Genomic DNA, 23,724 nt, shown 5'->3' with positions numbered 1-23,724 from the left:
TCCGATGTCACCAAGTCAGGTTTTATTACAATTCGCTTAAAACCAGATTAATGAAAAATACATGAAGGCTTTGAACTGGGGATGTAAAAATGTGCTTTATGCTTTTTTCAGAATGAATTTTGAGTGTTGTAAAAACTTATGAGTTCTGCTTTCTAATACCATGCCCCTGTCACTCTGCACAGACTGCGTGCTGGCCAGGCACCATGCTCTGTGAGGCACTGGGGTCCTTTTGGTCTTGGGTTGTTCATATGATGTAGTTAGAGGAGAGACAGCGAGGAGACCAGTTTTATAAACAGGATGTAAGTGTGAAATACAGGAGCTAGTATCTCGTGAGATTTCCTTGCAGAAGGAGTTGCAATTTAATGTCAGGTAAATTCAAGGTGACGTTTCAATTCAGCTCAGCAAATTCAATGTTTCGGTTCATGTGGAACCAACCTGAAATGAAATCTCCTTCTGAGCTAATTTCCTGTGGAATTTATTAGGAACTTCATTTTCTTTTGAGAAGTCACAGTGATGAACGATTTCAATGTAGTTCTAGTACTGTGACCTGGGTGACAAATTTTATTACTAATTTCCACTTTTTTTCCATCAGAGGTGACAACAGCAATCTACATCCTAACATAAGACTGAAAACACCTAACTATCTTTTGATTTTGGTTTTTGTTTTCAAATAGTTAGTTGATCTTTAGTTTAACAAATATATTCTGGGGAGCAGATAGCACAGTGTGACTATCTGGGCATGGATGAGGGCCTGACCCTGAGAAGTATTACATTTGTTCAAGCAGAATCACATGTTTGTAAGAGATAGCTCACGGGGTGCACATATTAAAGGGTATATGTCAGAAACAGAGTCACAAAGGCATGAAATAGACTGCAAATATACCCAGTCAAATTAAGCAGAGCTTTAATAAATGCTTTGAGAACTCCCTAGGTACAAAACATGACTGTACAAGAAGATTCAGTGTCATAAAGACATAGCAAGTTGTTTATTTTAAAATTTTCCAGTTCTGTCTTAAAGAAAACAATTTACTCGAACGGGCTCTGACAACACACAACTTAGCACGTACTAAATCTTTGAAGCTCATGCCTGGGAATATGCACAGAAAACAAACTGCAAGCCATCCGCCTGCCTCCTTCTTCTCATTGTATTCGGCTTCAGCCACTGCGGATCAGAAGGCAAGTTTGCTAAGACAGCCTGGTTCCCCTCTCGTGTAGCAGTGTAAGTAGAGTAAATCTAGATGATCGTCTCTATCTTTACACAACCACCACTCCCACAGACAGCAGTGAGACTGTTTAAAGGCTTTACACCCACCATTTCTTAGTATTCTGCCTGTACCTGAGAGAAGTCTTTCATCTCTCATCCTTCTTGGCGGAAGTGGTTAGAAGACATAACTCTCAAAAGCAGCGTACCTGCTTGGATAACTGATGAACAAAAGGAAAATAGAGCAATAAATAGTCACAGAGATGTGAAATGCACCTGCCTACAGAGATAAGTCAAAAGCAAGCGTATTGAAAAGCCAGTGAAGCATGCTTAGACAGAGCTAAGGAAAGTGCAGGTCACCTTCTGTGAAGCCAAATAAATGTTGCTGGTCTTCAGGTACCTGACCTCGGGCGAGGCTGTGGGGACCCAGCATCCTGCACGGTGTGGAGGGCACGTTAAGGACCCCAGAACAGAGTCAGGACCACAGTGGCACTGGCTTCCTAAGAGGGAAACACTGAGATGATATTTAAGTGAAAGCTGGGCTGGCACAATGTTTTAGGGGGACCGAACTGCAGAAGGATGTCTGGGCATGTTCAGAGACCACCCACAGGATCAATTACTTCAGATATATTTAATTTGGGACTGAAAGCTGGGAAGTGGCAGGTTCTGCTTCAAGTTGAAGTAGTTAGTTAAAGGCAAGGCAGTAAATGATCAGTAGTTTTAGGAGCAGACTCAAATTTTTATGTACTCAGATTCTAATCAAGTCCTGTTTTAGCTCTGATTAACCATTACATTATCTTAATATACGTACATCCCACAGTATTTTAAACACAATCTTCAGATCTTGCAGTGCTAAACTATGCTACAGAAAATCAAATCAGCTCTCCAGAGACTGCCAGAATTCCAGGGGTCATGGTGTTTTAATATTTAGGAGAAAAATCCTTCACTAAACAATTCCAGCTTGGATGCTGGCTAAGGGTACCTGCAGAGAGCAGGATTCTGCCGTGGGAAGTTACATGCGCATTAATGCTGAAGTGCTGGTGTTGATGTAACCATTCAATTCACCTAATGCAACTCATCTGCTCCTTGTAATACACATCCCATATATCAGATTATTTGGTAAGACACTGATCAGATTATCTTGAAAAGGACAGGCATTTACAAGAGCCAGGCACTGGCTGCCCATCACAGATGCATCTTACGATAGCTACCCAATTACACAATTATTTGTCTGATGTAGAGTAAACATTATCTCTAGATCAGTCAAGAGGTAACGTAGGTACAATAGGGTTTCCTTTTTCTACTTTTCTGGTTATGCTTCTACCTGTTAGAAGAATCAGTTCCAAGAACAGGCATCCACCTTGGACAGCCACAAACCAAAAGCCACTGATTGATATTGATATTGAAGATGATCCATTTATGAAGAGGAATAGACAAATCAACCCCCTGTCAAGGCAGGGACCAGAACTGCCAGGGCTGTACGCTGAGGTCTGAAACTTCTGCAGTAACGTGATGCTGGGGAAGGCACAGGACGACGAATGTGCAAAACCTTTTTGAGGAAGATGGTGTGTGCTGATACTTAGCAGATGGTAGCGCAAAAACACCAAAAAGCAGAAAGAGGTGGGGAAGTCCACTTGCTCGGGAGCTGTTGATTGTCTAGAAAGGGTGCTGCAAGCATGTGAGAGACAGGAAAAGGGATGCCTGCTGCTAGCAGTCCTGCACGCTGAGATTTGTTACATGGTAGGTGAGCACCTTCCCTAGGAAGGGTCTAGCAGAGAAGATGGAAACTTCCCCCTTTCCTACAGCATCGAGCTCTGAGGGATGAAACAGGATCTATTGTGGGGAGAGAACAATAAAGGAGACTCTTTCCTCTTGTCCCTTACCACAAATTCTCATATTCAAGCGTAAAAGCAGAGTCTGCTTCATTTTATTGAGTTCTCAGTAAAAAGTGTGTGCGCACGTGTGTGCTGGTGCGTGTGCGCACAGCCCTCAGCTGGAGGCACTGAGGAAGCACCTGAACACATCGAGTGACTGAAGGGAGCACAACTTTCCTCTGCTGGTGAGAGCTCAAGGAGAAGGAGGAGGGTCTTCTAAATGTCAGTGACAGCAGGGCACGTCACTAGCTTCTTGCAGAGCCGCAGGAAGTATAAAAGGCAGAGCTTCCCAAAGAGGGTCTCTAGCAGGAGCTGCTGCACGCCGAGGCTGCGCTGGGACGTACGATGCTCTCACGAACCTTGTGACTTCGTTTCTGTTTGAAACAAGACCATGGACAGTGGTGAGTACCCCTTCTGCAGCCTCTGGCTTTGCCTTCAGTCTTAGTAATAAGGACGATGCCCAAATTTTGTGCGCTATGACACACGGATGAAGCACTTTTAACAGAGTAATTAATACAAAAAGTTTTATTCTTCCTCTCGTGTACTATGAACAAAAAAAAACCTACTCAAAACTATCTTTTTCACAGGCTCAGCAAACTCAAGTCAATTACTTCAGTAACATTAAAAAAAAAAAAGGCTTGGAGGGAATTTCAAGGGGGCTTCTCTGACCCAAAGCAAGTGAGCTCTTCTCATCATTCCTATCTTTTTTCATGTTCCTTTATATAAAAAGAAACTGCCATCTCCTTGGTAATATTTTAATTCCATGAATAAATTAAGGGATTGAGAGTTTATTCTTGGCTAAACTTGTCCAATCTTAGGCAAACTATCTATAAATGAATATCTTTACTGCAGCCACAAAACATTGAACTTCTCTAAAAACTGTGGCTTTGCTGGAGCAGCCCTGAGCTGGGGTACTTGTCAGGTCTGCATTCCAACAGAGTGCTCCATCACCAAGCACACGGAGCAGAGCAATAAGCAAGAAGCATCAGCTCTTTGGCACATGCCATCCCCATTATCCCAGGAGGCACAAGACTTGTTTCTGTCTCTTGCAGAAAGTTTTAAACATTTTGTTATTTGTTATTGTCACTTCACATCCAGTGCTCCGCAGGCACCGACTTCACAGAGCGTGAGTGGGTGGTGGGCTGTAGGAGGCAAACGCACTGTGGGTCAGAGACGTGGAGATGAGATACAAGCTCTTTTCTTTAAGACTGTATGATTTATTCCTTTTTTTTTGTTTTTTTTTGGCTTTCGTATTTGCAAACACTAATTCCAGGGTGAATGAGGGAGGTGCAGGGAAGAGGGACAAATGTAGTAATATCTCATGAGGGCACATTAGGCCAGATTAACCAAAATGGGTTTATAACACAACTAATACCTCCCTATGCCAGGCAACGTGGTCAGAGTTGTAATAAGGATGGTGAGAGGGATGGGATGGTAGCCACGGAGTCCGTTCCAGTAAAGCCCTATTCCAGATGTGATGAATCGTCCTTTGCCATAATATGGAATGGGAGGGGTCTGCCTTTCTTCTGGGATATTTTCAAATCAAAGCTTTGAACTAATTGGGATGTGAGAGGATTCCCTATGCATTTCAGCACTGCAGCAAGCAGCATGAAGGCAGGTGCAGATGTCCTGTGTCAAGCACTGCAGACAAAACTAGACAGCCCGTGAATGCTGAGATTTGAGTGCCCAATTCCCTGCATGTGCCTTAGGCTATAGCACAAGAATAAGGAGCATTGGACTCCCCATTTTCTGAAGAAGTTGTGAAATGGAGATGCAGAACTTTAACTCATGCAATATCACAGAGAGAGCTAGCCTCGTACAGTCAGGGAAAATAACCGCTTCTGGTATCTTTGTCCGGTGTTTCAGCCCCCAAACTATTCCTCATCTTTCAGGCAGCAATTTCTCCTCTTGGAAGGTCTGCAGCGATCTCTGGATTAAGCAGAGGGGGTTCCACTTGCCGTATCCAAATGTAAAGCAACAAACAGTGCAGCTGGAGCTAAGCCTGTGCTGAGTTAGGTAGGGGAGCTCAGGTCTCTCGACAGCGACGAAAAGCAGCTGGGGGGTGCAGTATGCTCCTGCTTGGTGCAAAATAGGGTACTGGGCCCCACGGGATCCATGAGGCAGGAGCAGGGAATGGGCAGAGGGAGTCTTCTCATGGATGCATCCTCAGAGCTTCTAGCAATCAGTGGTTTAGGAAATTCCTGAGCCAGAGGCTGCATACAAACCAACGTGTCATAACCCAACTGGAGCTGTTGGCCATAAATCACTCTTTGTGATCTCGTTTAAACTTTTGGCCCCTGTAACACCATGAAGTTGTGTTGTAGGTCTCCTGTTTAATGGGGGACAGCTGTTAGTCTGACCTTAGTTAATTGGTAAAGGCTATCTATGGCAGAAAAAAAGAAAAAGGACTAGTGAGAACCTGATAAGAATATGGCAATTTTCAGGCTTCAGGTTTTCTGTCCTACTATTGTGTTTCAAAGGGACAGTCCTAAAGAAATGTTTATCAGCGTTGGAATATGAACAGCATTGCTGTTAGACAGTTGTATAGGAAAGAAGATGGGCTCACCTGACGACTTTTTAAAATTTGCTTATCTGTGTTTATCTTGCCTTTTGATTCACTGTTTCCTAAAGGAGGTGGAGACAGATAACCAACTTCTCCAACACAAATGTATGAATGTAGGAAATAGAAGTAGTTCTGTTACGCTCATTTCAGCAGTGAAAATGCTCATCTTTCCTTTGTCAGTTGTGAGAAACACAGGGGAAAGGAGGGGGGAGCAGGCACTGAGCTGTTAACTGCCAAAAGTCATTATATAAGTATGATTAATTCTTCTCAGAAATATCCGGTTCTTTCCCCAAAAGCCTACCATACTGATGGTGAAGAGGCACCAGAAACTGGTGTATGGGTACAGCTATCAGTAGTGCGTTACTCACTGCCTACACGTGTGCTAAGATACTCGAGACTCAAACTTTTACTTTGCAGTCCTGGCCAACATCAAAAATAAATAACCACAGCAGGTTTGCTCTGCTTTGTAGTACTCACAAAAGCATTTCTGACTCTTGCTTTTCACTTTGCACATCCCTCAGCATCAACAGAGGCGAGCAGCTGCTTCCCCACAGTTAGAGCCAAATCTGTTCGGGAAGAGCTGACTTGCAGAACAAGAGGGAGTCCCTTGTGCAGCAGGAGCCCCAGTGATTCCCTCTGCAGGATTGTTTGTCCAGTTTTAAACGTCCTGCTTGGTTGTGTTTCTGCTCCTCCTTCCACCTCTGGGGAGACTTTCCACCAAATCCTTCTTGCTGTCAGAAGTTCTGCTGTTACTCAGCAATCACTCCCCTTTTTTCCTAATTCCATGCTTAAATCTCTAATTCTGGGCATATCTGTGTGGATTTGCTGCTACTACTGCTTATTTTATCTTGCTTAAGATTGGCTCCTGATGCTGAAGGAGATTCAGATAAACTGCATGGGATTCATCTGTCCAAACCTACAAGCCCACGCTTCTGCCACCGCATGAAATGAACTGCACCACAACTGCCTTAAAAGCGTTTTCATTCCCTTTGCTATCAAGGGAACCAAAGCAATTAAGCAGATGCTGATGGCTAGAAGAAAGTAAGATGAATCCCAGTCCTTGTGCTTACTCCATGGACCAAGATTTCCAAATGTGACTTGCTGCTGCCTCATCTCTCCAAGCACTGCCATCAGCAGCTGCACATGTCCATCTGTGAGCGAAGAGGTGCAGACACAGGGCAGTTTTAAGCAGCTTTCAAAACTGCTGCCACCTTTCATAGGAGTGAGCTGGTGGAAGTCATCTCCTCACCGTTCATCTGACAAAAGCTGTGCTGGGATATTCCCAGAGAGCAGAACCCCTTCCCTCTTTCTCTTGCACTAAGCAGTTCTCCTTTCCACCGTGTTTTCCCAGGATGGGAGCATGCTTTTGAGAAGTGCAGCAAAGCAGTGCATCACCAGGGCTGGGGGCTTACTCAGGGCTTTACAGCACACGTTGACTCATTAACTGTAATTTTTTTTGTTGTTGTCTTTTTGTAACTAACGTTGTTAGTTCAACTGTTTGCGGGGACTTTTGAGAGGGTTTTTTCTTAATATTTTGAGGAACGAAACTTTACGAAAATACCCGCAGCCGAGAACTGCCAGAGGCAAGAAAAAGTAAAGCTACCTAAAATTGCCCATTTAACGCCAAAGCGGGTCTCGTTTCCTCTCTGCAACCCGTTTGCTTCTGCTCCCCTCTCCCTTCCCCCACCACGCCGGACTCCTAAGAGCACTGCAGCAAGAAGTGAGTTTCGTCCAGTTGACCTGAAACCAGTGACTCAGGGACCCGCTCGACAAAGCAGTGCGGGAGACCACGAGGCTGAACTGCATCACCAGTTGTGCCTCTGCAAATGCGTAAGCTGAGGTGGTGGGACAGAAAGAGAGGAAGGAACGGTGCAAGCTCTTCTTATATTGAAAACAGTTTGACATTTAAGATACCTAAAACAGCAACCGAGGGAAAAAAAGATTGTGAAGTTCTTCAAAGGAATGATACTTAGCTGAACTGTTTCAGAATCGTTAGTTGAGTCACTTTGTTATCAGTCCCGTTAGACACTTCAAAGTGTGCTTAAAAAACACCTCACTGCTGCTAGGCATTCCGGATTTTTCAGTTTAAGCAGGGGCTGGACTGGCCCTGGGAGGTGAAGGAAGATGCAACAACCGACAGAAGAAAATAGTATTGCACTTGGAGGGCAAGAGCCTGGGGATGGCCGTGCTGGTGCACCAGCCTGGCACTAGGAGGCACCGTGGTTGTGCACTTTGCGTGGAAAAACTGAGCATGGCATGACTTAAGTTGGTGTCCTTCTGTGGGGACTCAGAGTGGCTCTCTTCTACCTCCTTTTCATACAAATTCTTAGTTAATTAGGAGTTAACTATCTTTGAGGCCTCAGCCCCTGACAAATGGGGTTGACAGTGGCCGGTAGGGGTAACAATCAGTAGACACAGGCAGGCATAAACACAGCCTGCAGGAGTCCCTAGGAAACCAGGCTAATAACACACTGGGACAGATCATTTAGGCTCAAACGTTGTTTTTTTTTGCAGGGGTCAGGGACCCCATGCCAGTGTCCCAGGCAGGGAAGGCAACTACATCTTAGGCTTGCTTTAACGTGCTGGGTAAATTTAAGTGGTTTGGGCTTTTGGTGCGTTTCCTGTGTGTGATACGCAAAAGTTCGATAAGCATCTTTAAGGGAGAGATGGCTACATCAGGTGCTCACTGAAGCTCTTCCTGCAGTCTAGGACTGGTCAGACCGCAAGACATTGGACAGACAGAAACCACACAGACAGAAGCATTTAGCCAGGCCTCCTCCTTTCCCCTCAAGCCTAATCTTGGCCGAGCTACCTTGACATACTCTCCTCCTGCACTAATGAGGCACTTCGACATGTTTCAGATTCCCCCAGGAGGATTCAGAGGTGAGGGGTCTAGTAACATAACTAAGCACCCAGGAGCACGAGGATAAATGAGGCATTTAAGAGGTGGAGAGGAGGATGACAAGGCACAAACTTCTACGAGGCCTAGCGGGAAGCTCACGTACAGGCCCCAGAGAATGAGAAATACGAGTTTTTGCACATTTCACCCATGTATTGCCTCTCACGTGTAATTAAACACCTGCAATCACAGATACTGATGTAACTATTGCTGTTTTATGATGCTTTTATGGTGGGCAGTTACCTGAAGTAGTGGAAATTCATTCTCCTAGTCCAGTTCAGTACCCGAACAAAGGAGCTCTGCAAAAAAACAGCAGGCAGCAATCCAGAACAGAGCTGCATACGACAGGCTGCTGAACACCAGAAGGGCAAAGGATTCAGTGAAATTTATGAACAAACAGGCTTATCTGTAGGAGGCAGGCATGCTCATTAGGAGAAACAGGCAGCCAAAAGCCAAAGGGATCTCCTGCCTCTGCCCCAGCCTTGCTCAGCACTCCTGGACCAGATCGTCCGTGGGGAAGCAGGGGCCTGCTGTGCAGGGAACTAGCTGCTGCCGAGAGAGGACATCTTAGCATGAGCAGCACAGGATCACAGAACATCCTGACTTGGAAGGGACTCACAAGGATCATCGAGTCCAGTCCCTGGCTCCACCCAGGACCACCCAAAAATCAAACCATTATTTCTGAGCACTGTCCAAACGCCTCTTGAGCTCCGTCAGGCTCAGTGCTGTGACCACTTCTCTGGGGGGAATCACAAGCACGATGCTCAGAACAGCAGATGCCAACTCTCCTCAAGGAGGGATACGTTCTGCTCAGGCCAGAGCAGAGAGTGAGGGCTTTTTCACAGCTGCCACATCACCTTCTAGCTTGGGCAACTTTCAGTCACAACTGCCTGGGGTAGATGCTGGCATGTGCTTTAAATAGAGAGAAGAGAAAGCTTTCACTGGCCTCTCCGTCTCTGCTAACCACAGCAGGAAGAGCTGTTTGTCTGAGATTGCTCTCACCATTATCACATCTGGCTCCGAATTTAATTTTTTCCCCCAGCTGTCAGCGTGCTGTGTCTCCACATCCAAAGGCAGCACAAGCCAGCTCTGACATTTAGACAAGCAATAAATTTCAGCCAGCTTCAGTTATGTATATCCCTGCAGGGAGCCGAGCTTTCCTGTTCTGCAGTCCAGTCACCTCTCTGTCAGGGAACAGCTGGGCCAAATTTATTGCACTCGCAGCTGTATGTTTTTACATGTGTCTAGGGTATGCTACACCCTCAGCTCAGATGGCAGCACAGGAGACTGGCTGCTGATTGTGCCTTGCAGAAGCATGAAGCTGGAGGGGGAGGAAACGACAACTGACTGAGGAAAAAAAGTCTAAAATACAAATTGTTACACTACGAGTTAACTGTCTTTTGTTATCAAGCCTTTATAGATGAGACTGGAGGGGCCGGATTTCTGAGACTTAATCTATGCTTGACAGTAACTTGTTATATGACCCTGGGCTATCCTGTTAGCATCTTCATCGCTTTTTTGTTTATGCAGCTGTGGAGAGCTTTGCAGGGTTGAGAATGCTGCAGTCAAGTATGCTACCACTGCTTTTTCAAAACAAGCATCGTGTGGAAATCCCTGCTTAAGTGCTGATACTAACACAGTGTCTCCTTCTTCTATAGGTAAACAGTTAAAGGTCACCCTTGTTTTCAGCCTTCCTCTAATTTTTCAGGTAAGATGTTGAAAACAATGTTGTTGAAATCCAGCCGCATTTGTGTTGTGGGTAAAGAGAGATCTCGAAAACTTTGACACGCAAAACAGCAGCCACCCACAGCCTGGAGAGATCCGTAGGGGACAGGGCTGCTCGTGATCAGAGCCCAGCACGTTTGGAGGCGGGTGGTGAGAAAGCAGAGAGCATTGCTAAAGCATGAAGAAAAACAAACAAAAGAAATGCAAACAAAGAACGAACAGAGACAACTACATAGACCGATTCTGAGGTGGTGTTTTCTGTTAGAACCAGTTTCCATTATAGCAACGACGTGAGCATTTTCAGGAAAGATAAAAATATCACATGAAGAGCACTTGTAAAAAGTCTGCCTGGTGCTCTTTAGAAGTACCTGCTCACAGTGCTGGGCTTTACCTGCTCTAAGTACTGAAGAGCTGACATGCCCAAGGAGGAAGAGTGCAGCTGCCTCGAATGTGACATTCATCTTCTTCTGCCTGTTCCTGCTCAGAGTAAATCTGAAGCAGGAAGAAGCCCAAGCACCGAGCTCTGCTGTGACCTGCTCCTGAACCACGGGCCTGGCCCCCAGCACTCACGCTCCTGCAACCACAGGAGCAGCCTCAACCACGCCATGGTCCCCAGCCTGGGCTCTCTGAGAGGCTCAGCAAGGCAGGGAGGGTTTTGCAGCCTGCTTCTTTTCCCTTTCACTTCTGGTGGCATGCCTCCAGATAGCACGCAGGATGTGGTAAAAGCCAAGCCTACCTGAGATGGAGAGTGTGCTCAGATATTCAGTGATAACATGCAGAGGTATCCAGGGGAAACCTTTCATCTCGCTGCAATGGAGAGAAGGTACTGGAGACTAATAAGTCTCAAAAAAAGCAGGGCAGAGATACCACAAGCTCAGTCGGCCCTGTAGATTATGTCAGTGTAGGAAGATGAAACGAGAATAATCAGAGCTTAAATCAGGGGCAGGGGCCTGTGAATGAGACACCAGCAACTCGTCCGTGTCAGCACGGTAACAATTTCCTGCTTCACTCGCCGTGTTTCCTCACGGTTTCATTGACACCTCTATTAATTTAGCAGAAAAAAAAAAAAAAATCAGCCAAGGGAGGCTCCGGCTTTATCTTCCCACAGAGTCCTTTGTTCACACCACCAGGTTAGCTATTTTGCAGGCTCACCCCTAGCTGGGAGGGAGGGAGGAGAAGGCAGGAGGACAAGGAAGCCCATGAGAACACTGGTGCTCACGGTGCCAGGTTGCTGCTGGTTACAAAACCAACAGTTGCACCCCTCTTGTAGCACTTTCACAAGTGAGAAGTGTGCGTGAGCACCAGGAGTATCTCAGATGGGGAAGGGAGGTGAAACAGAACTTAGAGAACACCTAATGAGTAGACGCGGTCAAGAGGAAATTTTGTCCCTGTTGAAAGAACACCAAAGGATGTGTTATTTTTCCTATTTTACCTGACAACCATGTACGTACAGCTGCATTTGGGTCCTGAAACATTCTGGAAAACAGCCACGCATTTGAATGTTCTCAGGTGTTGTTTTGGCTGAGCGCTAACATTTCTCCCTGAATTCCCATAACGAGCTCCCAAAAAACCCCAAGCCCTACATACTTACCCAGAAAGCTCTCAGCCATGAGACCCTGCCAACTCAATTCACCAAGGGAACTCCCTGGGACTTCTCTGCTGGCCGTGGCTGGGCACTCCTGCTGCTTTATTGACCGGCATCAGGCCCTCGGCCTGACACCACCCGCGGCAGGGCAGCGGCCGTGCGCCCACAGTACCTGTCTCAATGCGCCTTTTTTCCCCCCTTTCTCTGTTCTAGTTCTGTTCTGGGAACAACGTCACCGATGACTATGACTCCAACACCACCATCGACTACACCATGTTTGAGACCGTGTGTGAGAAGGAAGAAGTCCGTAACTTCCGCGCTGCCTTCCTCCCAGCCATGTACTCCCTCATCTGCTTCACAGGGCTGCTGGGGAACGGGCTGGTCATGGTCACCTACATCTACTTCAAGAGGCTGAAGACCATGACGGACATCTACTTGCTGAACCTGGCCCTGGCAGACATCCTCTTCCTGCTCACCCTCCCGTTTTGGGCCACAAGTGCAGCCACGTACTGGTGTTTTGGGGAATCCGCCTGCAAAGCAGTCTATTGCATCTGCAAAATGAGTTTCTTCAGCGGGATGCTGCTCCTCCTGTCCATCAGCATCGACAGGTACTTTGCCATTGTTCAGGCTGCCTCAGCCCACCGCTTCCGTCCCCAGATGATATTCATTAGCAAGATAACGTGCGTTGTAATCTGGCTCCTGGCCTTCATCCTCTCAATCCCTGAGCTGGTTCACAGCGGTGTGAATAACCCAGACAACCATCCCCGCTGCTCCATCATTGCTAACGACCTGCAGACTTTCAACACCGGCATCAAAGTATCCCAAATGGTTTTTGGCTTCTTATTTCCCCTGGTGGTCATGTCTGTCTGCTACCTCATCATTATCAAAACATTACTCCAGGCCCGCAACTTTGAGAAGAACAAAGCCATCAAGGTGATCATTGCCGTGGTTATCGTCTTCATTGTCTTCCAGCTGCCCTACAACGGCGTCATGCTGGCCAAGACCATCTCAGCCTTCAACCACACCACCTCGTGTGAGGAGAGCAAGAAGCTCGACATGGCAGATGACGTGACCTACACGCTGGCCTGCTTCCGATGCTGCCTCAATCCCTTCCTCTACGCCTTCATCGGCGTCAAGTTCCGCAACGACCTCTTCAAGCTTCTGAAGGAGCTGGGCTGCCTGAGCCAGAAGCGCCTCTGGCAGCTGTCTGCCTGCCGTGAGAGCAAGAGGTTTTCCTTTGCCATGGAGACAGAGACAACCACCACCTTCTCCCCATGAGGAGAGCTCCAGGGAGGCTTTAACCAAGCTGAAGGCTGGCGTGGTTTTGTACACTGCTTCTATTTTGAATTACTGATAGAGGAAGACCTGCCACTACTTTAGGAAAGGCAGCTGTAAGAGGAAAACCAAGGAACCTCCCTGTATTCCCCTCAGTGATCACTGCTACCCAGTACTCCTGTGGATGGAGAGACTTTGATAAAGCTATGACTAATAGTAAAGCAAGGGAAAGGGAGACCAGTGAGTCTTGAATTTATCATGCCATTTCACCTTTATTTTAGTCTTTCCTAGTCTAAATCAGAAATGCTCGAAATAGAACATTTTCCTTAAAAGCAACAAATAGCAAGAGAGACAGACACATGCAACAGAACTGCTTGTTTTAGAGCTGAACTTCCAAGAGCACTGTCCTTGCTTTGAACGTTGCCTTTAATAAGACCACCTTGTACTCTCCATAAATACAAAAATGATGCCCGTTGCACTGATTCAGCATTCAAGACAAAACAGCACCAAAGAACTCAGCCTCCAAGCGTAACACAATACGCAATATAAGCTGTGAAGTGTCCTAGCATGCAACTCTCAGCTCTGCCTTCCCTATGAAAAGTGAGAAATTTGCTTAACTGATACCAAATCCATATTTGGTATGATATGCATAATTTCAATAGCTATGCATATGATTGTGGCATCTCAGGTTTGTCAGGAAAAGAACAGCCACTTCGCTTTTGCCTGTAGCAATGATATCTGGTGTTTCACCTACAAGGAAGGTGCATCCTAAGGAGCACAAGTTATTGCATCCCAACATTGACTTGTATTCTTTAGAAAAGCTGCTTCACTTCAGCAATAAAGTCTCCTTCAGCTTCTGAAAAGACATCCGCCTGCACAAGGGCTGACGCAGGGGTAGCTAGCAAAGTTGAGATTCAAACTTCTTGCACAAAGACAATTTACAAGAACCAAGTAACCGGTGCCTCCCCAGCCACCGAGGGTACAAACTTGAAGTAAGAAACAGATACTTCTGCACCAATCCAGACAGGTACTCAAAACATTATTTTTTACCACCCAGCCATTCAGCCTGTCCAAATGTCATCCTTACTACTGACATGATGAGCAAGTCTTTACTCACATCGTTGATATTAAAGCATGTGTTTTGGCAGACTGGTGCAGGAATGCTCAGCATTTTACAGATTCTAGCCCAGGACAAGTTTGTATCCGTTTCTTAAGGCAAGACTTAAATTCAGGATACAGTTGTGCCCATGGTCCAACCCCTGCTATTTGCCAGTATCTGAAGCTCACTTATATCTAGCTTTATCAGCTCCTGTGGACGCAGTCTGCTGATTTTCACATACGTGTGGGGGCTTTCTGTGCTGTTGCTTGCTGACCTCAAGAGATAAAAAACACAAATGTGGGTTTTCTTCTCCCTTCCCAACCAGTGTGTCTTTCTACAAGGACTTTTGCAGCTGTCTTTTTATAAGTCAGATACGTACTTCACTTATAAGCTACTGAAAATGTTTTTTGCATTCATACTGTCACTTCTAATAAAGAAGCCATTCACTGCAGTTTGATTTAATGCAAAGGACAGTCACAGCGTTGAAGATTACTGCCAGGGTCATGTACTTGAAAGGAACATGGCAGCTGAACAACAGATTATTGTCATGTAAAACAAGACCTTGAAAAGAAACCCTGAATGTTACGCCAGCTGATGCATTTACTAGAAGAATGAAGATTCCTACCAACAGACAAATACCCTGGGAACTGCTGTTACAGGACATCTGAATGTCAACTGGGGAGGAGCTGCTGCAATTGTTTGTGCATCTGTTATTGACTAGCACGCTCTAATCCCCATAGCACACAGCTCTCCCCAGAGCCAGACATCAATGGCAAAAGGTCTTGCCCATGAACTGCTCTTGGTGCTGGGCAGGAACCTAACTCAGTGGACATACCATGCTCACCTTCCAGACCAGCAGTTGAACAGTTTTGATTTGGGGAACCTGTAAGGCACATTCCAGTGGACATACAGAGGCATGCAGAGCAAAATATATGCCTACTAAACAGACACACTTCTTTCAATACTACTCATGGAACCATTAGGAGACATGCAGGGAACTTTCTGGATCATAGGTCAAAAACCAGAGATTTTGTTCTAGAGAAACAAGCATAAAATCAGCCTTCAAAGAGAGAATCCAATTAGCTGGTTTTGAGACAATGCTGCCACTTATACAGCTGTCTGCCGATCGTTAAAGAAATTCTCCTTCCTAAGCCCTTTGGCTCAGGGGTGTGGGATTTTGCCATGAGCTCAGATTCATTCTGCTCCACGTTACCTATGTTGAGTGACAAACCCATCCAGTTGTTTCAAGCATTTTCTTTTATAATGGCCATGTAATACATATGATAAGTGCTGCTTCTCTGTCATATAAAAGGGGAGGGTTATGACTGACACACTGAATAGTCATTTGTTCTTGTTTTTCCCCTCTAGTCCTTGCACAGACAAGGCCCTTGGCTAATAAGAAGTTTGCCAGAGTAAGGAATACCTATAACAGAGTCTTTTTAGTTTTCTTCATCAGTAACAGTATACTCTTGATGTGTATTCATATATGTAAAGCTGCTTTTCATAAAAAAAGATATGTACATGAATGTACCCTGAAAATACACTGCTTTAACTGAACCTTTTTATAAAAAATAAACTCACCTAAATTATTCTAGCAAGGAAAACTGCTCCAGCAGAAAACGCAATTGTACCCATCTCCTGTTTAATAAAAGCCATTCCCCTTCTACAAGCTGAGAATTTTCTAGGTTTTTGTCAACCAGATGTATTCTAAATAGGAAAACATGCAGCTGCCTTTACAAGAATGAGAAACTAAAGCAGCATCTGGGACAGCTGCATCTGGTGCCTCCTCAACAAGGCAGCAGTGACTTCAGAGTGCATGGCTCATCTTAAAGTTTAACAGAGAGAATAAGTCTGCCACTTGATGAAACATATTAACATTGACCTAAGATCCTAACTTGAGATTCTCTACTTACGTCTGAAAACTGACTGTATTTTGCTACTTGTGGAAAATAAATTATAACGATTTTAAAAATACCTTTGGTTTTTCCCTTGTATTTCCTGCACAGGATGTATCTTGTGTGTATCGTAACAGTTCATATCATATCCTTCTGATCCTGCCAAGAGCTGTTTGTTGATCACCCTAGCTTCAAATCAGTACTGCCCTACAGAAAAAAAAAAGTGTGAAACATTCTAATTTTAAAAAAATTTGGTTTTCCTAATCATACAGTAAACAAGTCACCAACAGATTTAGTAGTGGTGTTCATCTTTATTTTTACTCTCAACTTAATTGCCTTAACACTGCCCCAGTACTGGATATACCTGATGTCTACATACATGATAAGCTCTCATAATCTAACATTTTACCATTCACTTTTAATTTAAAAGGTCAGTAATGAAGACACCACGTTATTGTGCAAATTGCTCACAGGGGAGGCAGTAACCACAGCTTAAAAACCTACGTACAAGGGCATGGTAGCAACTGACTCACTAGTTGAGATGAGCAGCCCATCTAACCCATCTCCGCATCTCAAACAGGCCGATGCTGCATGATTAACGCACACAGACCGTTTCTTCCCGACCTCCCCAGCTGATATAGCCCCCAACGTACACAGGGATGGCCGTTATCCTTTACAAAACTGTCTTACAATTGCAACCTGGGAATTAAAGAGAACAGAAAATGAAGCTCAGATAAAACCAGAAGATGTGACAAACGTCTAGCTTAACGTTGCCAAAAGCAAGGATCATTTCTGCTCTCACAGTACAACGCACATCTCTCATGGTTTCTCCCTAGAGAGAAAGTATTAGGCCAGTTTCAGTATCTGGTCCAGAGGTTCAAGTAGTGATAAGAGGCATCTCAAGACCACTGCACCGCAATACCACTCTAGATAATAGGTCTAAACCCAAGGCTCCTTAAATAAACATCAGGTCTCGCTCACCACAACTAGGTCAGAAGGCTCCACTGCTCTGGAATCCAGGAACTCACCTGCACGAGAGACACAGCCTGCTGAAGCAGGAGCTCTGAACCAGACCACACAAACCATGAAACAGGACTAGAGTTTTACAGAATGCTGCCACACTTATAACAACTCCCTAACAACTCCCCAAGCTTCTCAAAAGCGACTATAAATCAGATTTCTAAACAGGAAAGATCCTGAATTTTAAGAAAGCAGATTACAGCTTACAACCCTGATTTAAACTAGTAAGACTCAGCCCACCAGGCAAGCACCCAGCATCACACCTTAAACCATAAAATGTCCCAGCCAAACCAGGCAGAACGCATTCTGCACAGAAAAAGTACGTTTCCAGGATGGATTTAACCCATTTTAGTATCTTTCATCAGCAAGACAGACAAAGAAACTCTTCACTGTGGGACTAGGACCAACCTCTGTCTAAAATCTTTACAAAGGCAATTAAAAAAGCCTGGCCCTCATTACAGAAGGGGGCCACGGTCTGCACTAACCTATCTCAAAAAGTCCCACAGAGTCGTGTGGACTCCAGGTGGTTCCTCTGACACCTTCCTGCCCCACGTAAAGCATCACTGCTAATCATTTCTCCTTTCTTGACAGTTCTTGGACACTTTTTTTTTTCCACTTGCTGGAGAATGAACTGATGAACACGATGGTGAAGGGGAACATTCTCCAGGCATAGCTGTGGTTGCTGATGTGCCACCTGGGTGGCCGCGGGAGGGAAGTACTCGTAACCCTAAGAAAGAATGAGCTGAGGCAAACAAACCCTAAAAATAATGCACGTGGGTGATGAGGAAGGGTGGCGGCACTCTGCAACAGTGAGGGTAGCTGAGGGTGGGCTATAGTTTCCTCTCCCCACATCTTCTTTTACATGGAAAAATAAATCAAGCTCCTATTCTCAGGGCGGAGGTGTCAGTTCTCAGGGGGAGAACTTTTTTCATGGCCAACGATTTCCCCCCCCCCCAGGTGTCCCCCCACCCACCGAGGCATCAATCCTCCCTCCCCAAGGCAGCCAGCGATGGGTTCCCTTTCTTCACCAGGGTATTTCTCCCTTGCAAGCTGAGCCATCATGGGATGGTTCTGCGGAAACTGAAATCAGCTGCCCCTTGTTCGTACCATCACAAGCAGCTTCATGACCTCCAAGTGGCTAAATCCTGAGGCGACTGAAAAGCAATCACTTTTTATGGATTAAATCAAGGCAGGACCACCTCAGAGCCTACTGTTGTGCAGCTGGCATAGGGGGGAAAAATAACTAGATAAACAGCATCACAACCCACTGCCAGACCACCTTACTACAGCTCCTGGCATGGTGAGAGCATGCTTTGGAGGGCTGGAGAAGAGAATTATAATTTTATACAATGAACTCTCTAGCACTGGATGTGAAAGACCGTAAAAACAAAAGGCACACAATGGGATGGGACCTGAACCGGGTTTTGTTGATTTTTTTTCTTACACACTCCCCGAAACTGTCAGCTTATTCCTTGTGGTGACCTGTGTTAGTAGCCGAATGCACCAAACCAAAGGACAAGAATGAGAAAGGTGTGAGAAGATGAAAAGAAGGAGGTGGCTGACTAGAGAAATAAAGATTACCTAGCAGTATTTGCTCCCTGCCAAGCCTTTTCCTGCTTGAATGCCCAAACCTCCAGACTGGCACTGAGCAATTCTACTCCAAGGAAATACAACCAAGGTAGCGTCCATTTTTTGCATGTTTCCAGTAGTGGCACAGCAAGAGGAGGGGACTTCTGGGTCTGATCCAATGGTCAAAACTTTGGACAAGAGCTAGGAAATGTAGGTCCTATCCCTGGCTCTGCTACTCAGTGACGTGAGTCGGTCCTGTTCCTCTTCCCCGAGCACTGAAGCAGAGATGGCAACGTCACTTTGCCGAAGCAGCAACAGGAGAACCTAGCTCTATTACTAGTGCCACAGATAGGAGCCTTCCCACTCTCTTCTTGAAACAGAAAAGCAGTCCCAACACGTTCAGGTTTTGCAGAAACTGCAAGTTTTCAAGTGCGCGCATGCAGGGTTGTGAGTAGCGGGCTAGCCTAGCTAGCCTATTTTCAAACTGTACGGGAAGTTAGTTTTCACTTTCACCTTCCTGTAAGACCCCAGTCCTTCACAGAGCTGAGACTATTACCTGAGCAGGGAGTGAAATCTTGGTAGCGAACACCACCTGTCATTGCCACGGCTCGTTACAAAAACCTTATTCAGGTTTTGGCAAGTACAGAGGCTTTTGGTTCACCTTTACCACATGCGTGGCAGGTTCAGAGCCAATTTAGGCATGATCTCATGTATTTGTCATTGCTGAACCCATGCAAATCTTCAGCTTGCAGGAACTGAAACTCTAACTTCCCTTCTGCTGCTTTGTTTTTTTAATTCAATTGTCTAAAATAAGATAGCAAGCAGATATTTACTTTCCTTTCTTTACTGACAAGCCCTGTTGCACAAAACCCTAATTTCTGAGCGATTAAACGCTTGACTGGGAAATTTCTGTGACTGATGACCAATTCTAATACCTAAAATCATCCTGCAAGCAAAGAAAAGCCCAAATCACCTCCAGTGCCATAAATAGTCCAAAAAGCATTCCAGGATTCAAAGTCCGCACACATCATCTTTTATCGAAACCAGAGCTTCTCCCACGTATTCTCGCTCTTTCTTCTTTAACTTGGTCTAAAATGCACCGAAAGCAACAGAAACGTTCATGAAAAGTCTGCATTACCTTGGGAGCTGGTGTGCATTTTTCATGCTATGCAGCATGAGAGAAGAGGCAAAATCCCAGTGGATATATACGTGCAACCAAGCATACTTCTGAAAAAGCACAGGAAAGAGAAGCTACTTACTGTGTTTTTCCCTAGGTGCTGACAGTTTCATTGGCTTTGCAGCCAGAGCAGATGGATTTTGTATGTCTGTTAAGGCTTGAAGAATCCTAAAACTGCTGCAGAAGCCCTGGGTAGCGGCAGGGCCATGACGAATTCACTGACCTCAGCAGTCTGTGCCTGTCCTGGAGGTCACACAGCAGCATAAGCATCAAGAGCTGTGCTCCTCTGGGACAACATCCTAATTTGTACCACTCCAACCGACAACACCATGTGGCAAAGTGCTTCCAGAAACAGAAAAAAGCTTTTAAAAAAGGCTCTGAACCTGCCACGTAATAAAAAACAAAATCTTCACAAGTGACTCACGAATCAAAGCACCTTTTCCAAAGACTCCTTCGAGCCTCCATTTCCAAGAAACGCGAGTGCTTTTACGTGTTTCACACACCCAGCAAAGGCAACCCATTTCCTACCCAACCGTCTGAAAATGAAGATGCTGAGATGGACCTTGAAAAATCTCTGTCTGACCAAGTTATCACTGATTACTTCCTCAGATTTCGATCCTGCGGGCCTCGTGCGGTCTAGAAATTAAAGTTAGGCATTCTGGTTTACCAACTTTAATTACAAGGAAAGTCAATGTGCCCATACCCCACTGAAAATGGTGACCGGTGGCTGCAGAGGCCTCCTGCGCTCCCCAGTTCCTTTATGTAAGTAGCAGGTAGTCAGCACAACCCGAGACTTCTGCAGTACCCGCACCACTTTGCATCTTATTATCAGGGAATCAGCCATCTACATGCGAACGTTAATGTGGAAGGAGGTGTGAACACACACACGTGTTCAGGTTTGCATGTCTCCCAGCAGAACTGGTTTCAGATTCCGGGGGCTATGGCAGCAAAATTCAACGCCCCGCTACATCTCGCTGCCAGAGCTGCACAAATAAAAGCTTATGTTTTTAGGGGAGAGTTGACTGATTCCCTTGGCGATAACATGTTTCTTCTTCTAGCTTTTGGCCACACCAAGCAGTGAGAAAGAATCTCTACCCCCGTGCCAGGGCGGGGAGGGGGAGAAGGAAAAACAAGTCTCTTTCTGGATGACTAACACAGCCAGCAGCTCTTGCCACTCTGCTCTCAGCCCTGCTCTTCAACGGGGAGTTGCACAAGGCTCCTTTGAAGAGGTTAACACCTTCTCAGTCGATTCTCTTCTGCATTGCCAGAGGGTCACAGGTAGCTGTAATGCTTGTGCTCAAACTTGACAACCTGACCGCACACGGAGGTGAGCTTCAGCAAGAGTCACGGAGCTGTACTCCAGCAGACACAGCTCCCACCAGGTGCAAGGTGGCAAATAACCAGATCTTTACAAGATTCATCAAAATGTCTTCGCTGCCAGCAGCTCCTGGTGGGACCCCACACCCTCGTAGGAGTGAGCAATCCCTCGCTGCCTGGACCAGCTTAACAGAGCCGCGAGGTGTGCTGTCGGAGACCTGGAGGCTGTTTTAAAGCACGCTGCAGATAACAAACATCAGAGGAGGCCTCCGAGCCATCAGAAGCAAGACCTGAAGTGCTGTCAGAGCCTGCCTCCCCATCCTGTTTGGGGTACAACGCGGGCTGCAGCCGTTGGACGTGCACCCGCCTGCTGCTGGAGGAGGCGGTGGAGCACGGCCCGTCATCCTGCAGCCCTGCCACGCGGCTCTGCTGCCACGCACGACACCTCCAGCAGCAGAGCCACCTCTGCTCCTACCCGAGGGTGGTGAGACAATGCACCAGCGAGGCGTCGGTGCCGCAGAAAAGCTGCCCTACTCTGGCATTTTAGGGCTTCTGGTACCCGCCTGCCCCAGAGACCTGTTCCTGAGCCACGGTGGGAAGCAGGAGGCGAAATGGGATGTGGTCTGAGCCAACACATCCCAAAGCGGACAGGTCCCAGCACCACAGCAGTAACGTCTCCCTGGGGAGGTTGTGTCTCTGTCCCATGGGATCACGGCCTAGCCAACCTGCTAGGCGCAGTCAAGACCGTGGCGTGTCTCGGATGTGTCGCATGTGAGGAACACCACACCTTCCCACCAGCCACGCAAAATGCTTTTGGTGGGAAAGGTGCAGGGAGAAGTGGAGAAAGAGGGGAGCCTGGACGTGTCCGGGACACCTGATGGCTCTAACGACTGACCATGCCTTACAGATCTGATACAGCACCCTGGAAAGAAGGGAGGAATCTCCTTGCCAAGCAGTAACAGTGATCTTCAGCTTGGAAATTAATTCCCTTTACAATCAGTAACACAAAAGGAGTCTTTCCTCACAAGGCTTTTCCCCCTGCACATGAAGTTTGTCAGGCACAGCACATGCCCTGAAACACACTGAACTGAAGCACCAGTGGCCAGCAACCAAGATGAAAACAATTCCTTCTCCTTCCCACAAGGGGAAGCTATCTGAAGAGAAAAAGTACAGATTATATGCAAAGTCAGGTAACAGAAGACACTCTGACCACCTCCCCAGGCACTAGAAGATAACCTCTGGAAAACCACGACAGCACAGCAGGGCTCCAAGTGACCCACAGCACACACACAGCAAGTCCACAGGTCACAGTCTGCTTCTGGTTTTGGTCACCATACAGTAGTGGTATCTGTCTCAGCTCCCTGTCAGTAAGCTGTGATTTATTTATATTTTTTAAAAAAAGACTGCTCGGACATTATCTCCTCCACAACCCTCTTTCCTCTTCCAGTCACCCAGGAAATGAAAAAGCGTGCTCTTCTTGGAAGAAGGTTTCCAGCCAAACCTCTGATCTCTGTGCGAAGGTGTGAGTAAATCACCCAGCAAAGACGACCAGCGAGAGCTGACTCTTTGAAAGATGCTGCCACCGTGTGGGAAAGGCTGAGAAACGAATGCTCCATCACAGCCAGCACCATGTCTCTGCTGTCAGACTGCTCCCAAGGCAGCCAGGGACTCCTGGAGAAAAAACTCGGGAAAAGTTATCCTCTGAAACAAAAGTGGGGCTTCAAAGAGTACTAGGGAAATCACATCGGAGTCCTCTGTGGGTAGCCAGGCTAAAAATTTTAGCTTGGTTTAAATTAAATATACTGGAAGTGCTTTTAAAACGGCCCTGACTAACTCTCAATCAGACTGCACGTCTTTTCTACACGATTTCAGTAATCCTCTTTCAATTCTGTGCTCCCTCATCTAACCTGTGGAGAGCTCAACTTCTTTTCTGTTATCACATGTGGCTCCAAAACCTGCACTTTGGCAGCAGCCCTTTGAAAACCAGTTGCCTTGGACATAACAGCAACTTCTACAAACTCCCACAATCAGCCAAACCCCTTGAGCCCTGCACTGCTCCCACATCCATTACGAAATTCATCTTCAGCTTCTGAGCTCTCGTAGATGACCCAAGGACCCAAGGAGTACAAGCTGTCACTTAAGCCAAGACCTCACCTGATGACTCAAAGAGCTAGTTGTTTTTATGCAGCAGCTGAGAACAAACTTATCAGGGCATAAATTTCACAGCATTAAGAAAGCCACAGCGGCAGAAGTTAGAACAGAAATTTCTGCATCAGATGGTGCGCATGTTAACTGCTAGTGAGTTTCCAGTTTCCCTAAAATCCCACCATCTTAACAGATTGTCGGGTTTATGTTACAGACAAATTTCAGTATTTTTCAGCAAAAATGCACATGAAAGCTTACAGAATTAGGCTGTTTCTTACATAGTGGGGAATATGCTTATTTCAGACACTGGTGACCAAACCCCTTAAACACTGCTTCCATGAAGCCTACACTTCCAATACGCATGGGACACAATTTACCTT

General features: G+C 46.1%; 2 protein-coding genes across 9 annotated transcripts in view; one reads left to right on the top strand and one right to left on the bottom strand.

Annotated features, from left to right (window-relative positions):
* Positions 1-23,724, bottom strand: part of LOC310885638 (uncharacterized protein) — a 34,038-nt gene that overhangs the window by 7,059 nt on the left and 3,255 nt on the right. For 2 of the 8 annotated variants that reach the window (XR_014574864.1, XR_014574871.1), the window contains one exon: positions 5-3,449. The exons of 2 other annotated variants lie outside the window; for them this stretch is intronic. The gene's annotated coding sequence lies outside the window, so the exon portion shown is untranslated. 4 more of the 8 variants (XR_014574865.1, XR_014574873.1, XR_014574869.1 and 1 more) reach the window with 3 other exon arrangements.
* On the top strand, positions 3,340-16,193 carry CCR7 (C-C motif chemokine receptor 7). The gene is made up of 3 exons (XM_083809200.1): positions 3,340-3,476; positions 10,196-10,245; positions 12,061-16,193. The coding sequence occupies exons 1-3, from the start codon at positions 3,467-3,469 to the stop codon at positions 13,123-13,125; spliced, it is 1,125 nt and encodes a 374-aa protein (XP_083665326.1). The 5' UTR covers positions 3,340-3,466; the 3' UTR covers positions 13,126-16,193.

Source organism: Anser anser (assembly GCF_964211835.1).
Source record: "Anser anser genome assembly, chromosome: 23".
NCBI classification, from domain to species: domain Eukaryota; kingdom Metazoa; phylum Chordata; class Aves; order Anseriformes; family Anatidae; genus Anser; species Anser anser.
This window is presented reverse-complemented; position numbering and strand designations above follow the sequence as displayed.

Bases quoted from the DNA above. Each gene is read 5' to 3' on its own strand.
- CCR7 (XM_083809200.1), top strand. The intron at 10,246-12,060 runs GTAAGATGTTGA...TCTCTGTTCTAG, and splicing joins GCCTTCCTCTAATTTTTCAG to TTCTGTTCTGGGAACAACGT.